Source organism: Leptopilina heterotoma, unplaced genomic scaffold, assembly GCF_015476425.1.
Source record: "Leptopilina heterotoma isolate Lh14 unplaced genomic scaffold, ASM1547642v1 Lhet_6, whole genome shotgun sequence".
In the NCBI taxonomy this organism is placed as follows: domain Eukaryota; kingdom Metazoa; phylum Arthropoda; class Insecta; order Hymenoptera; family Figitidae; genus Leptopilina; species Leptopilina heterotoma.
In genome coordinates this window covers 6,159,269-6,176,222 of record NW_025111137.1, presented here as the reverse complement: position 1 = coordinate 6,176,222, position 16,954 = coordinate 6,159,269, and the positions used below count along the sequence as shown (strand labels likewise).

The following is a 16,954-nucleotide window of genomic DNA, read 5'->3' as shown; positions in this document are numbered from 1 at the left end:
AAAATTTTGTAATTCAAAATGGCGACCAAAAAAATTTAACGGTCACCATTTTGTTAATTTTCAAAATTTTCAAGTTTGCAAATAAAAAGTATCAAAATTAACTGATTTTCAGTGAAATTCTACTGATTCAAATTGCGAGAATAGAGTCACTGATTCTCAGTCAAATTTCACTGATTTTCAGTGGAATTTCACTGATTCACATTTAGAGAGAAAATAATGAGATTTGTTATTTTCTGAAAAAAATTATAGCGACTTCCAAACAGTTTTAGCGGACTTGAAACCTTTTGGAAAAAGTTCCTTTTTCATCTAGTAATCACACAAAAATTAAAAAAAAAATAAAAAATGATGTTTTTGAGAAAATTGACTTTTTTGATTTATCCAAAAATGGCCGCCATTTTGTTAATTTTCAAAAATTTTCAAATTTTCAAGTTTGCAAAGAAAAAGTATCAAAAACACTACTAAAATCAAGAAAAAAAATTGAAAAATATTTATTTTTGCAAAAAGTAAAAAGATTTGAAAATAATTTGTCAGCTGTTTAGCTATAAAATCACGATATGTCATAAAATTTTCGAACACTCATAACTCAGCTAAAAAATTTTCTTTCGCTAAATAAAAAAAATACGTGTCTCTTTATTTGTCCTAAAGAACAAGGAAAATTACCTTTAACTTGATTTAGAATTTTTAACCTATTCGCCCTGCATGAATTGAAATAGAATCAGCCTCTTACTTTTTATAAATTGTGAATTAAATTAATTTTGATGACCCAGATATTAATTAGAATTGTTCTAGCAATAGTTTGGGACCACTAAACAATTTGTGTACAAACAATTGTTAGTAAAGAGAAGATAAATTTTGATCAAAAAATAATTTTACATTTTCTGCTGATTATCGGCTGTGGTTACTTTTTGTGAATTGAAAATTAAATTAATTTTAATGACTCAGATAATTATTGGAATTGTTCTAGTAATAGTTGAGGACCACATATTAAAGCCATTTTGAATTTGTAAATCTGATTTCCGATTCGTAATAAAATAAATATTTATTGAGTCACTTAATTATAGGACTAAAAGGATTTTAATCTAAAAAATTTAAATAATAACCAACAATATTAGTAGTGAGTAAGATGATCGAGTTTTTATTTCCTGCAAAAAATCGAGTTTTTTATTTTATTTCCCAAATATTCTTTTTAGATAAGAATAGAAATAATTTTTCGCTTTTTCTTAAGTATAGTTGAAAATCAAAAGGGACCATATTGACCCACCATTGTCGTTAAAGCACACAATATAGTAACGCCATTTGAAATGTTTATGGAAAACTTGGGCGCAATTCGTTTAAATTTTTATGAGCAGAATATAACTTGCCCGAAGAAAAATCAAATAGTTCTATTCAACCAAACGAAGCAAAGAAAGTCTAGCTTTTCTGAAGCACCTCAAGTAAAGCGCATTATAAGCGAATCAGGTGCTCATGCGAAATTCATGAGCCTTTTTATTCTGAATCTTTCAGTCCTAACTTTAGATACCTTATAGCCTTAACCCTCTATGAAGAGTTTCAAATATCCTAGTTGAGAAAGAAGGCGGAGAATGAGGTGGAGAAGAAAAAAGTATTAGATTTTCCAAGCCATCAGGTGGGAATAAGTCTGAGAAAATCAATTCACGAACATAATGAGCTATTCGGGGGAATCGTCCAGAACGTAGAATCGACTTAGTTTTAAAAGGATGGAGGCAGGTGTTTGTTTCCGAAGGCACAACGTTAAGATGTAATATACATGCTCGAGTCGTTCGAATTCGGACGGATTTGCATCGAGTGGTCGTGCTTTCAAGCATTCGCATCACTCAAACCTTTTCGTTAATGCAACATAAGAGCTTTTCCACTGATGACATTCCTATTCCTCGTAATGGAAGTGACTTTCGTTTCTCGAAAATAAGTTTTTTTTTTTATTTCTCGGCATGATTTAAGTATGACTTTATTTTTAAAAAGAAACTTGCATTGCAATAAATATTAAGCACGAACAAAGACAATTCAAATAACCCTAACTTTGAAAAATAAATATATGAAGACATTTGAATTAAACAACGGTTTTTTATGATATCAAAATTATTTATTTAGAATATTAGATCCACTATATTGAATTTTGTAAATCTGACTTCAGAATCCTAATTACCGATCCCGAAAACCCTTAAGAGCATAAGTTAACAGTTTTTAATTTTTGTCTGCCATTTCATATTTTGAAAATCTTTTTTTAAGTTTGTCGGATGCAGCTTTTTTGAAAGAGCTCAAAAGATTAACCATGAACTGAATAGGTATTTTACTAAACAATCTGCAGTTTGGGAGTGAGTAAATCCAGAAACAGAACTTGAGGGTGTTTAAGTCAAAAAAGCATTGTTCAACAGAAGGACCACAACTGCAAGCAGCTATTAAAACTGCACTTCGCAAATCCTGCTTTGAAATCATCATTCATCCTAATTTTTTCACTAGGGGCGACTTAATCTTCTTCACGCTTGATCCCTCCTGCCGTTGTCGATAAGACCTGATTTCAATAAGCTGATAAAAAACATGTATAATCGTCCACTTGTAAATACAGACACTGAAAACAGTTTTATCGCAGACCTCAGGATATATTTTATATGTCGAAGGAAATAAGATGATTGACGGATTTATTCCGTTAGCGTTCGATATGAATTTATTATTACATTACAGGAATATCCTGATAGGAAAATAACAAGTTTTAAATTGTTTCTTTCAATGATAAACTAAACATCAAGATTCTTAGAAAAAAGTTTTATTCCACTTACAGTTGAAACTAGTTGCAGGCTAAAAGTGGGATTTACTCAAAAGTTTGAATACCTTAGATGTCACACTCTAGTCTAAAGTTTTATGCACCTTTTACTGACCCTTCGACCCAGAGTCTTTTGGAAGCTGAAGTCTACAAAGAAGGCGAGTGCACAAAAAAAAAATGAAACAGTGGAGGATTCACCTCAAGCCTCTACATACATTATTCATCGCGAATCATGACTGATACCTTCAACGTGGCATTTTTACTAACCAATTTTGCTTTCAACTCACGGTTCGACAATCTTTGTGCTTAAACTCATTCTAAAGTGTTTGGACAAAGGGATTTGCGAGACCACTTGACATTTCATTGTAATTTTCACGAAAATTTAAAATGTCACGTATATGTGGTTTACTCTATGTCATACGCACTTTACTTTATTAAGTAGCTACTACGCAATTATTAAAATAAAAGAAAAAGTATTAATTGTTACTACGTTGAAAATGTAAAATTTTTTACAAAAGCGAATTTTTCCTGATACAAAATTATCTAAGCTTTTTTTTCTTACACATTGACAGAGTTTTAATGAAGAATATTTGATTAGTCGAATTAATGAGATAAAAAGCTTTTCATGTACACTGCGGGTATAGATTTTTTTTGTATCGAAATAAAGAAGACGGAACAGGAGAAAATGAAATCATCCTGCTTTTCTCAATACACCATTCATTCATTATTCGTTTTAACGTCACTTTTTAAAAACCTGACGAAATGCTATAAAGTGCAACTACTTTTAGAGGCAATAGAATTTTTTTTTAATGAAACACTATTTGAACAAAGTAAACTGAATTTAATATTCGTCAAGTTATTAGTCTTAAAGTGTATACAATATAATAATCCTTGATTGAGCAATATATACAGTCATGAGAGAAAAATAAAACGTTTATTTATTCAAAAAAAATTTACTTCGTCTACCATTTTTTATTCCGATGTTTTGAATTTTGAAAACCTGACATTATATTCGTAATTAGTGACCATAAAATACAGAATAAAATAAAAATATAAATTAATAGTCATTAATTTTGTACTTAACTATTAAATTTTAACTGTAAAAATATAAGGACAGAAAATATGCATTTGTTTTAAGTTACAATTGATTTTAACTTTAACTGGTTTAGAAAAGGGATTAATACTAATTAAAACTCGCAATCATTTATTATTTGTCAAACAATGTTTGATTTCGTATTGACTTATCAATATATTTCTAATCAGCAATCTTGTTTCTATAAAGTACACCACAGTACGATTGTATTGAGGTAAAGGTACAAATTCAGAGTAAACAATAAAATGGAGTTGAACGCCTTCGAGTTTAGCTATGCGCTTTAACGCTTCAATACCTGACCGATCCAAATAGGAGTATTTCTGCGATGTAGCTGGTGAAAATTATTGTAATAATCCTTTACAATTAGAATGAGAGAGAAAGAGTAGATCCAAATGTCATGTCTTCAGGGATACTGAAACAAATACGAACTTTGTAGAATCAATCGAGAATTTAGATGGGGACTAATTTTAAAAGTATTAGTTACTTACTTTTTAATAATATTATTATTAGAGTCTTAGACCCAACAGGCGATACCTCCTTCAGTGTGAGGTCAAAGCAATGACGTTGTCTAGTGGGAAACAGAATACGAAGTAGATTCCTTCGAATTGTTTTCGGGCCAGCCAAAGTGGAAGGTCCGGAGTCCAGGTGTCGAATTATTGATTTGATGTTGAAGTCGAAATAATGCAGTCCTTAGCAAATAGAAATGTTCCTCGTATTAGAAATTATCTCCTTGATTAAATTCTTCTTGAATGAGCTTGACTGAGACTTGAAGAATCCACTTGGTACTTGAAGAGATTTTGGACTGACACGAAGAATACGCTTAGGGGTAGTACACGACTTGCGTTAACTTGGTCGCGGTTTCTGGACTAACGAAGAACGCAGGTTTCTGCTTCGAGGGTGACTTCTGGACTGATACGAAGAAGACGCGAAGTGGTGACTAGCGTCTAGTTAAGTTGAAGGCTCTTCCTGGACTAATGAATTCGGCAAGGGTGTCTCCTTATATACTATCCCATTGACGTCATACCACCCCAAAATTTTATCACAGTGACCCAGAGGTGATAAAATTTTTATTACAAATAAGTGTGAAACCAATAGGAAAATCACAAGATGGACATGACCATATTTGGCATTCGCTAATCAGAGAAAGACTTCTTTGGATCAATACTGCGTTGATTGATTACTGTTTTAGGGAGTTCAGTAACCTTATAAAAGGGTGACAATCGTGGATAACCATACATAGAAAAGTCTGTCCAAGATGACACACATTTCAATTGATGTGTTGGGTTACAAGAAAAAGGGAGGATTCAGATTCTAACTTTACAAAATATTATTTTATAAATATCAAATACGTCGCGATGACGTGACAACTGTATGTATTCCCTTAAAATTGGTTGACAATAATAGTGATCAGTGTGAAAAAGAGAAGAGGATTTTGAAGTTTGGTATAAAAGAATTTACTCTTATTCATCCTTGAATACAAATAGGTAGGTATGTGGTGCACGTATTGCCGTAGTGAGAATAGTGCAAATGGCAGACACTCATTCCCAAGCGTAATCTCTGCGGTTGTACACTCAAACGCAACAGTACCAAAGCCGACACGTTCGACATGCACTCCTTGCACGTCTCAACCTCTTGGTCTGTTCATGCCAAACCGCTTGCTGAAGGGTCCTTCAACGGATGTCCCACGAGTGCGACCCGACGCTTATATCCGTAAATGGCGTTTCCAAAGGGTGGTTATGCTCCAACAGTAAAGATTTTGCGGGTAACGAGGTCTTCATTTAACGACCAATATTTACCAATGTTCTTTTTCATGTTTTTCTGACATTTAGATTTTACTTTGAAATACTATTTTCTTGAGTTGTCATTTTCACCTTTAAAGCAGGACCATAGGAATGAATTCTTCTGGTTGATGTTGCTGCTTTTAACAGGAAACCCGCATCCGAATATTTTAGACATCGAAGGTCTGACGTTCTATAAACTCAAATATTTTTATTCAAAGAACCAATGGATATTTTCTTTGAGAATTTATCATATATTCAAAACAAATTGATTTATATTTTTAAACAAAATTTCATTAATTGATGCAATATCCTCCAATTGCAAGAATTAGTTTGACAAAATTATAAATTTTAAAAGTAAAAGTGTTAATAAGTAAATTTTTTTATGCAGAATAATAAGTAGCGTGCCTTGACATACGACTGAGTGCGAAACACATAGGATCAGACGCAAGTGAAGCCGAGGAAGCCCCGCATTGGCACGCTTAGTTAAGTCGACGTCCACCTATATAAAGCCTTAGATGATATATATCTAGATAGGGTACTTTCAGTTCAGGGGATCCCCCACATCCAGCACGTGACGGCAATTATTTAAACTTAGATACGAAGCTATTAGAAATGCAAAAAGGCTAACTTGATCTTAAATGTCTTCCTTCTTTTAAATAACTTTCATAATTGGGTTACATAATTTTATTATTAATTTCAGGCACCTTTTTCAGACACAAAGATTTATGAAAGCACCTCTGGTCACAACATCGATCCAATAGTCTTACATTTGGACAGCAGATACCAAATATGGTAATTAGCTAGTATTTCGTCATTCTTCTATAAAGACACTCACCTGACTACTACAGAAACTAAGCCCATGCCCCAAAAAATAAATCAATAATAAAAAATTGACCTTGAAAGTAATTAAAGTGGGTGGTATTATCATATTGTCCACTTGTAAGGAACTGTATAAAAGCTGCCACTCTTGCCGTATTCGCCAGTCCAGAAATCACCAGCGAATCAGCTAGTTGCCTTCTTCGAGTCTATTACCAAGTGTCTTCTTCGAGTCTCGTCACAGTACAAGTCAAGTTTTATACTAGAAGTTAATTTCTTAATCAAGTCACCTATCTATTTTACTGAGACGAAAACCTCAATAAGCGGCATAGTCCAACACCGTCATCGAATAAATTATTTCGGTTACTTCAAGTCTAAGGAGCAGTACATCTATCTGAATATGTTATGTAGTTATTTTTTATATATTCAAAATGGCGGATCCAATATGGCGGACATGGAAATTAAAAATCGACTGTATTCGCTTGAAACTTGGTACTCGGGGGTTTTTAGGGTGGCTGAGTACGAATCTGTGGTTATTTTTAAAAAATTCAAAATGGCGAATCCAATATGGCGGTTATAAAAATTAAAAATCGACTGAAAACGCTTGAAACTTGTTACTTGGGGGGTTTTTATGGTCGCTGAATACGAATTTGTGGTTATTTTTTAAATATTCAAAATGGCGTATCCAATATGGCGGACAAGAAAATTAAAAATCGACTTAATTCGTTTGAAAATAGTTAATCGATGGTTTTTGAGTCGCTGAATACAAATCTGGGGTTAGTTTTCTAAAATTCAAAATAGCAGATCCAATATGGCGACCATGAAAATTTAAAATCGACTGGAAATTCGACTGGAACTCTGGGGTTTTTGTTATTGAAGATTTCTTTGTGCCAGACACGTCTATAGTATTGTAAGTTTAAAGTTTAATAAAGTGAGTAAATAGAATTGAATATGTTAATAAATTATAATTTCTATTATTACCACGAAAATCAATTCTGTGAATATTAAAATTCTCATATGTTAATTATTAGTAATATGTAGAAAAAGGTGTTGAATTGTGACAATAGAATTTTGAAGACAACACATTAATGGATAGCATTGTTGATAACTCTCACCTCAAAAGCAAATATCGTTAACACTATGAACGCCAAATGTGCACACATACATGGAATAATTCATGAGATTGCAAGCACGTGTCAAATGGTGTGACTCCTAACATTGTTGTAAATGGAGCAAATACACGGTAACTGAAGCCACTGGACTTACAATCTCTCGTCATAAAATTGCATTGTTATGACCATTCTCGATAAAGAAACAAGAAGGAAACACATTTGAACTGCATGCACAAAAATTGGCTCATTTCTACCCAAGGGTAAAAAATTATTGTCAATATAATAGTTTCCAGTAAACGAGGTTTGTTAAAGTGTACCTTTGCATCAGGTTTACGAAAAATTGCGAGCCTTGAAATTTTTACACAATATGTAATTATTTTTATAAATAGAATTATAATTAAACATTTATTTTGCTACAAAATAGTATTTTTGAAATATTTTTAAAATATTTCTCTTACGTTAGTAAATTTTAGGATAGTAAAGTAAAATTTGGTTGTAAAATACAAAATGGATAAAAGTTATGATTTCGTAAAAGAGTATAACAAGTTTGTTGTCTGGAAAAAAATTTGGTATTCATGAACTACAGAAGCAATGAAAAATATAATTAAAAATTTCGATTGGACACAAAATTTTTAACACAATAAACTTTTTGTTTCATTTATCTCATCATATTCTATTTTACTATTACATTTCATGTGCTAACCGTATGCATTTTATAGAAGGTAATATCGTTGATAATACAACAGAAAACGACAAAACATAAGAAAACAATGGAATAGCGAGCGTCTTTTAATAAAGGTTGTATTCGAATTCGCATCAGCGCGAATTCACGCTTTTATTGTGAACGCTATCTCTGCAAAAAGTCACAAGAAGCCAACGAAAGCAACTAAATGGCATGATATCGAGAATGCAATAAAATTTGATATTGCCAATAAAATAAGGCAAACATTCATTGACAAATTACGTGCGTCAGGGGAAAAAAATAAGAATATAAAAAAATATCTTCTTAATATTTAACTGCCGAATGATAAATTCACTTTCTATAATTAAAAAAAAAATTGTTAAATTTCAGATACATTTCTGATAATACATTTTTCTTAATAAAGTTCTTTCTTTTTAGAACCAATTTTTGGCAACTGTTACGCAATTTTTCACTTCATTAACAATTTTTTTTGAATTTTTTAAAACTAATATTTTTAAATCAGTTACTATTTTGTTAAAATTTTCATAAATCATTCGAAATAATGGCGATTTTAATTGGTAACAATCGTTCATTGATATTCTATTTGACAAGACTTTTGTCCAAAATTCACAATCTTTTGAGAAGCTCTGATCAATTGAAAAATTTGCACCGACCTGAAATAATTGAAAACTGAAAATTTTACCTTTAATTCATTTAATAGAATTTTGATTTAATATTTCGAATTTTAATTTAATTTAAAATTTTTAATTAATAATATTAAAAAAAATAATCAACCTACATTTGTGATTATATAATCAATATCTTCGAGTGGTATATGAAATAATGAATTGTTGGCCTTTTTGATACAATCTTTTAATATACTTGATGCTTTGTAATAATTTTCTTTCTCTCGTTCAGTTTGACCTTCTTGATTACTGGAAAATTTTTCCATCGTCTGATTATAATAAAGCTCCAATTGGATATGTACCTTTTCCTTATACTTATATAGAGAATTCTTTATCAATTCTATATCGGATGCTAAATCTGTTATGTTATATCCATTATTAAATTCATTAATTGACAAACCAAACCGTACCTTTAAAGAAAAACTTTGAAATTAATAAATCAAAAAATGTCTAAATTGCCGCAGTTATATATCAAATATTAATTTAATCTAATCTTAGTCGATTCAAATTTATTAAAATTATAATTACAAAAAATTTTTGGGTATTATTATTTTAACATCGAAATTCATCAGCTGTTTTATTGAAAAAGTAACAATTGGATTCATTGGCAAATTAAAAAAAAAGATATACATATTTTTTGTTATTAATTTTCAATTGTTTATCAACAATTGTTTAAACAAATTAATAAAAATTTAGCAATTTTTAAAAACTGTTAACGCCAATCAATTCTGTGGGAAAAATTAAAAAAGTTTAGTATGCGACATATTTTTCCCCAAGTCGTATTTTGTTTATAAAATTGTTATAAACAAATTATACCTGCCTTTTTGTTTTTAATTGTTTAACAACAATTGTTTAAACAAATTAATAAAATCGATTCTGTGTGAAAAAGTAAGAAAGTTTCGTGTGGATAAGATTTTTATAAACAAATTAAATAATAAATTGTTAAAAATAGATAAATTTTTATAAATTTGTTTAAAGAATTGTTGTTAAATAAGTGAAAATTAAAAACAAAAAAATAGGTATATCTTTTTTTTTCAATTTGCCGATGAATCCAAATGTTAATTTTACTTAAAATCCATTTGTTTATGCTTGGGATGGAACACCCTTTATGCAGCATAATTTGTTTATAACAATATTTTATAAACAAAATAAGACTTGGTAAAAATATGACCCATACAAAACTTTCTTAATTTTTCACATAGAATCGAATAGAGTTAACTTATTTCAAAAATTATTAAATCTTTATTAATTTGTTTAAACAATTATTGTTAAACAATTGGAATTTATAGCAAAAAAACAGGTATATCTTTTTTTTTAATTTGCCGATAAATCCACTTGTTACTTTTTTTTAATAAAACGACTGATTTTTACGTGGGACTTAATGGGTTAAAATAATCCATCTAAAAATTTTTTTTCAAAATTAGAATTCGATTTTATTATTAAGATTTGTTATATGAAATTTTTTTAATTGTTCAGATTAATTATGTTACTTACTGGTAAAATAGAAAGAATAAAGATGATACAGAATTTTAGTTTCATTGTGTAAAAAATGATATATGACCAAAATTAAAATGATAAATTGAGTAAATCATTAATCATTAATGGCTTTATATAGTTCGAAAAAAAAGGAATATTATTTACGTATCTTAAATAAATAGAATAATTTAACACATCGTTTTGTCAATCATTTTATGGAAATTTTTATTTATTTAAGCATTAAACTTTGTACAGACGCGATATTTTTTTTTCAAAAATTATAAACTTATCAAACTAAATATTTCACTAATTTAAAACAAACACTTTTCTACACCCTCATAAATAAAACTCCAATGAGTTTCCAATAATTCTTTAGTTAAAGCATCACAATTTTTAATGTCTGAAATGGCTCTCACAGTACAATTTAAAACTAATTTTTTAAACTGAATAGTTACTTTTAGAAAGCTAGTCGACAGCATTTGAAATAAAGGTGATTTAAGTGTATAACAATCTTCTACTGACACTTTGTTTGATGATTGGGATGACCAATGTTGACAGTCTTTTACAATAGCCTCAATATTTGATGAAAAATTTCCACCCAACTGTAATGGAAATTTTTTTATAAAAATCTGTAATTATAATCTAATAAAAATAATAATTAAGAGAAAGAAGCAAGTAAACTTACAACTGAAAGAAGAAAATCAGTATCCTCAAGGGGAATGATATATGATGAAGTCATAACACTCTCGACGCAGATTTCTAATTCCTGCAAATGCCTTTGTACTTCATCTTTCCATTTTGTCACGAATTTTGATAGACACATTGTCCTCGTCGAGTTGTTCTATTTAATTAATTTAATATATTTTCTTAATATTTATAATTGCAAAAAATTGAGTTTTAATTAAGTTTGTAAAGAAAATTTTTTCCATAAAACAAAAATTCTTATTAATTCTTTGTACCAAAAGCCAAAAGTTTCAATAATTCTTTGTTCAAAAATCCAAAGAGTCTAATTTTTATTTCCAAATACCAAAAGGTCTAACATTTTTTTCAAATTCAAACTTCAATTATAGAAACTTTTTCGTGCTGTATTCCGTCACTTCTAAGAATTACGAGAAACAAAATGGCGGCGGACAAATAAAACAGCTGATCCACTTGAAATTTTATAATTCCTCTAAATTCCAAATTAAACGAAATTAAATGACGATATTTTAAAAAAATAATTTTTCCCAATGGCAAGAATGTGATTTATGTGAAAATAATATTATTAAATATAATTCATGTAAATAATTCAATGAATAAAGTTAAATGATTTTATAGGGCTGTCTTTAAAACAAATTTACTATTTCATTAATATTTTTTATCATTTAATTATTAATAGCATGTACTATTCAATCAGTAATAATTTATTATTTATGTAATATTTTTTATTTAGTGATTTTTTCAAAATTAATTAAATTTTTTATTAAAAATTACGTTGGCATTTGTGTATTTTGGTATTTTCAACATAAGGACTTATTTATACTAGAACTTTTTTAAATTGAACATTTTGAATATTGGAATTTTTAGTTTGAAATTTTTGATTTAGAACTTTTGTCCTAAAATGTTAATAATAACTATAATAATCTTGGTATTCTTATATTTAAATAGATAATTACGAAAATATAACGTTCAGTACTTACTTTACTATTTTCTAAATAACTTTCAATCCGATGTGTAAAATAAGTTTCAATTTCATTTTCTTTCATTCTGTGAAACATTTTTAATTGCGAGTGTGTTTTTTCTTTGTATTTAATTAGAGATTTTTTTATTAATTGAATATCACTATTTAAATCAGTTACATTGTAACCATTGTTTAAATTTATGTTATATTGCGAATCACCAAATTTTATCTGCAACACATTAATTCAAAAATATTTAGAACAGCAAATAAGAATTAAATATTTAAAAAAAATTATTTTTACATTTTTTACTGAAATGTCTGTATATAATAATAAAATTAATTGTAAAAATATTTTTCATAATGCCATTGAAATATTCCTAGAATATTTTGATAAATGAATATTTACAATTTTTAATTTTTTCCAAGGGCTATTAAATTAACAAATAATGTAAATATACAATATTTTGCAATAATTTTCAATAATTAAAAATTTTTAATTAAAATTCAAAATTTTAAATCTTTTTTTTTTACTTACATTAAGTGCGCAAAGAATAAAAATCGAGAAAATTATTATTTTCATTGTGAATCAAATTAAATCAGTTCAACGACCAATTTCAAATTTTAAAGCAAGATAGGTGTTGCTAAAGAAAAAAAAATATATATATAATCAGAGTCAAATATAGATTTTATGAAAATTGATAAATTTGAATTTCTATTCTTTTATATATGTTAAGTAAACACAATAAATTTTATAGTACCTACAATAATTTACATATGTCACATTTATCAGGCAATTAGAAAAAAATTATCTATTTTTATAATAATCATTTTAATTGTTAAAAAACAAATTTTTTTTATGTAATTGGAAAATTATGTTGATTTATATTTATGGAATTATTAAAATCAACAAGTAATGAAATATTTTATTTACTCATACGACAGTTTGACTATTATAAATTAACGTCTTATAAATCACTAATTTGATTTCAATATAAATTTTTTATTTTACTATCAGACGATATCATAGTTTTTGAAGAAAATTTTATTCTCGATGCTTGAAAATTGTAGTTATTAGTGTAGAAATTGAATGTTTGAAAATCTAGAGGAACGAAGTTAATAATTCTCTCTAAAAATTAAAAAATATTTGAAATAATTCTCTCTTCGCAGTTTCGGTTTTTATTTCGAAACACTTTTACGTCTTTGATGCCAATGGAATGTATTTCTCATACAACGAAAGAAAACCATATTAAATTGATCGTTATTTAAATTAGTAAAATGGTTTTATAATCATTGTTTTATGATTTAATTGTTTATAATTTAGTAGCCAATTTGGTAAAATTTTACATTGTAATAGGTTTAATTTTCATAATTTACTATCTAATTTGGCAAAATTTAAGTACATATTCCAAAAGATGATGATGATTTATGCTCCATGAATAAAGTACACTAAATTTATCCCGAAGAACGCCGAATATCCCTCGAGGTTTACTGTGTTATATTACCATTTATCCGGTAAATAGTCTAGGTCAAGTTAGCTAATATTTATAGAAGACCATACAGAATTATTTAACTTTCAGTTAGTCCAATTACTCAATTTTTTAAAATATTGATTAAAATACCTATTTTTGTTATTTTTTTTATTTATGGAGAGTGAAGTGAACCGACCGTACAAACAATTTTTTGTCCACATAGTAATCAAAAGAATTATTCTCATAAATAATTCACTTTTATTACGTTTTTTCTAGTAATAAATATTTTTTAGATATATATATATCTTTGGCATCGGCCATATTGGATCCGCCATTTTTAATTTTGAAAAACTGACATTGGATTCGTAATCAGTGACCCCGAAAACCCCCGAATATGGCGTCCGCCATATTGGATCCGCCATTTTGAATTTAGAAAAACAGGTTTTTTTTACAGTATTGCCTTTAGCTATAGTGATTGTCTATGTTTTTGATTACAATATAAATTTGCCAGATTTGATAATTTTTTTATCAAAATATATTGATTAATGTCTAAAAACTTTTTATCGTACCCCTAAATTAAAAACTATTCCAAAATATACAGTTGACCCTGAATTATGGAAGTAAATTTAATAGCCTCCCATTCTGTGGGTCTTTCTGTTTTTCACGAGTCAAACTACTTCCGTGCTTTTTATAGCTGAGTCAGCCTTTATGTGTCTGAAGCAGATAAAATAGTTCGGTAAAATTCTTTTTCCATTTCTAAGCCGGAAGCGTTTGTCGAATTAGCAGCTCCTTGTTCCTCGAATTTTTCTTTTGAACACTTTCCCACTTTCTTCCACAATTTTTATTACCCTTGATATATTTTATTTCTGTTCTTAAATATTTTTTTAATTTTCCATCATCAGGGAAATGCATGTAGTTTAATTGAAATTGAGATTTAGAGAAAATGCGAAGAAAATTAGAACGGGAGAAATTGAGGGCTTTTCAAGAAAGTTAGAGAAGCCGAATTTACTCAACTAATGAATTAGGCAAACCTCAAAGTATATATGTTTATATTCAGAAGTCGATCGGCAATTCACCATCTGAATTTCAGAAGTTTGTTTGAATCTCTATTTCTACCTGTTTTACTTAATAAAAGTAAAGTACTTATTCCTGAATTTCTTTATCAGTTTAGCCTACTAAATAATTCGTAGTTTCCAAAAAAACATGTTGTTATTAACAAACTTCATCTAATAAATTATTTATACTATCTAATCTAATTTCTTACTATAACTGTCTAATGACTTTATGGAAAGTTAATTCATTCTGTAGGAAGTTAAACATCAAAATTGAATTCCTATAAACGAAGCAGATGTTTTCTCAAAATAAAATATGGCAAAAGTTTAATAAAATATATTTCAACAAATTCTAATAAACATTTTTTAGAACAAAAACTTTTCTGCAGATGTTATAAATAATGGTTGTTGTTCACAATTCATGTTGATATTTACCAATGTATCTTAATATTATAGTTGAAAAGTAAATATAGCGAACTGACTGACTCAGAAAAGCGGCTGACACATATTCTTCCCCCAGCTTATAGAGAGCTGTATTATTTTATTTTCTCGCTGACGCAAACAAGAGATGACTGTCAATCTCCCCCTATTTTATATAACAATCTTGACTGATACGAAAGAGGGTGAAAAAAGAATTTGGACTATGTTTGCTGGCATTTCGTAATTGATCTCTATAAACGAAGCTTATATTGAGCCTATCTTCTATTTCTTAATAAATTTAAAAGTATGAACGTTTGATTATTAATCATGTGATGGAACTAAATTTCTCACACTAGATGTAAAATTCATAGTGTATTTAGAATTAAAGAAGAAATGACACTACGAACCTTCAATGAAAAGAAAAGCAGTTTATGGGGTCTTAATTTTTATAAATTAGAATATTTGCATTTAATTTGATAATTGACATTAATATTCATGTAACAAGTTTCTATACTAATTAATGTAGCTATTGTCTATGAATAATCAAACCATAATTAAATTTGTATTTATAATTAAATTAGTTTGCAGTTATAGTTTACACAGAGCTGCGTTTAGATTATCTCTGCGATTGACACACAGACAGTTGATAGACTTTTTGACGTGTGAGTTATCGATTCTCTATGTAGTGCAATGAGAGAAACATTATGAGGTTGAAAACTGAATACTCTGCTCATTAATTAACACCTAATACAGTATAATAATAAAACAATTTTGTTACAAACCAGAAAGATTATTATTAACTTTTAGACTGTTAACTTTAACTGTTTTGTTTCAGAAGGAAATTAAACATACCCTAAATTATAAATATTTAAATTGTCCGGCATCGGTGATTCATACGATTCACAGAGCGGAAGGCTTTGATCTTAAGAGACTTGTTTAAGAAAGAGGAACTGTTAAAATTGAAATTAAATTATTAACGTTTTTATTTGAATCCTTTACAATTAGAATGAGAGAGAAAGAGTAGATCCAGATTTCTTCAGGCACACTGAAACAAAATTAGAACTTTGTGGAATCAATCGAGAATTGAAATGGAGACAAAATTTAAAGTATTAGTTATTTACCTTTTAGATTTATTGTTAGAGTCGTGGAACCAGCAGGCGATACATCCTTCAGTGTGAGGTCATGTATCACTAGAAACAGAGAATGCAGTAGATTTTCCTCAAATTGCTTTCGGATAAGGGCAAAGTGGAAGGTGCGAGGTCTAAAGGGTATCAATGCAAATTAGATTGAACATTCCTCAGCTTTGTAGTGACCGAATTATTTATTTGATGTTGATGTCGTGGTAATGCAGTCCTTAGAAAAACAGCAATGTGCCTCGTGGTAGAAGTTATCTCCTTGAATGAATTTGACTAAGACGAGACTCGAAGAAGGCACTTGGTACTTGAAAAGGTTTTCTGGACTGAAGTCAGAGAAGAAACTTGATGACAGTACACAACTAGTTAACTTTGTGGCGGTTGCTGGACTGACTCGAAGAACACAGATATCTGATTAGACGGTGGTTTCTGGACTAACTCAAAGAATACAGGCAGTTGATTTGGTGGTAACTTCTGGAATGGTGAATTTGTTGAGTGTGGCACCATTTATACAGTTCTTTACAACGGAACAAAATGTTAATGCCATCCACTTTTACTGCTTTCGGGGTCAGTTTTTTCTTATTGAATTAATTTGGGCGAATGTGCTTAGTCCCTTTATTAGGCTGGTGAGTGACCCTATAGGAGGGTGACAAAAAGTTGATGACCATATTTGGTATCTGTTACCCAGTTGTAAGACAATTGGATCGATGTTATTCTAACTAAAATAATTCAGCGCGTAGATTTCCGCTAACCCAAGACTGCGAATTGTGGGCGTTACCTTTTAATTTTTAGAGTCAT

The 16,954-nt window shown here is 29.0% G+C and overlaps 2 protein-coding genes across 7 annotated transcripts in view; one reads left to right on the top strand and one right to left on the bottom strand.

Moving 5' to 3' along the window:
* LOC122509087 (glutamate receptor ionotropic, kainate 2) overlaps nt 1-16,954 on the top strand; it is a 129,831-nt gene that overhangs the window by 53,595 nt on the left and 59,282 nt on the right. The gene's annotated exons all lie outside the window — the stretch shown is intronic.
* LOC122509089 lies at nt 10,622-12,751 on the bottom strand. The gene is made up of 4 exons (XM_043622855.1): nt 12,618-12,751; nt 12,102-12,311; nt 11,108-11,263; nt 10,622-11,024 (listed from the first exon to the last, which is right to left on the bottom strand). The coding sequence occupies exons 1-4, from the start codon at nt 12,660-12,662 to the stop codon at nt 10,734-10,736; spliced, it is 702 nt and encodes a 233-aa protein (XP_043478790.1). The 5' UTR covers nt 12,663-12,751; the 3' UTR covers nt 10,622-10,733.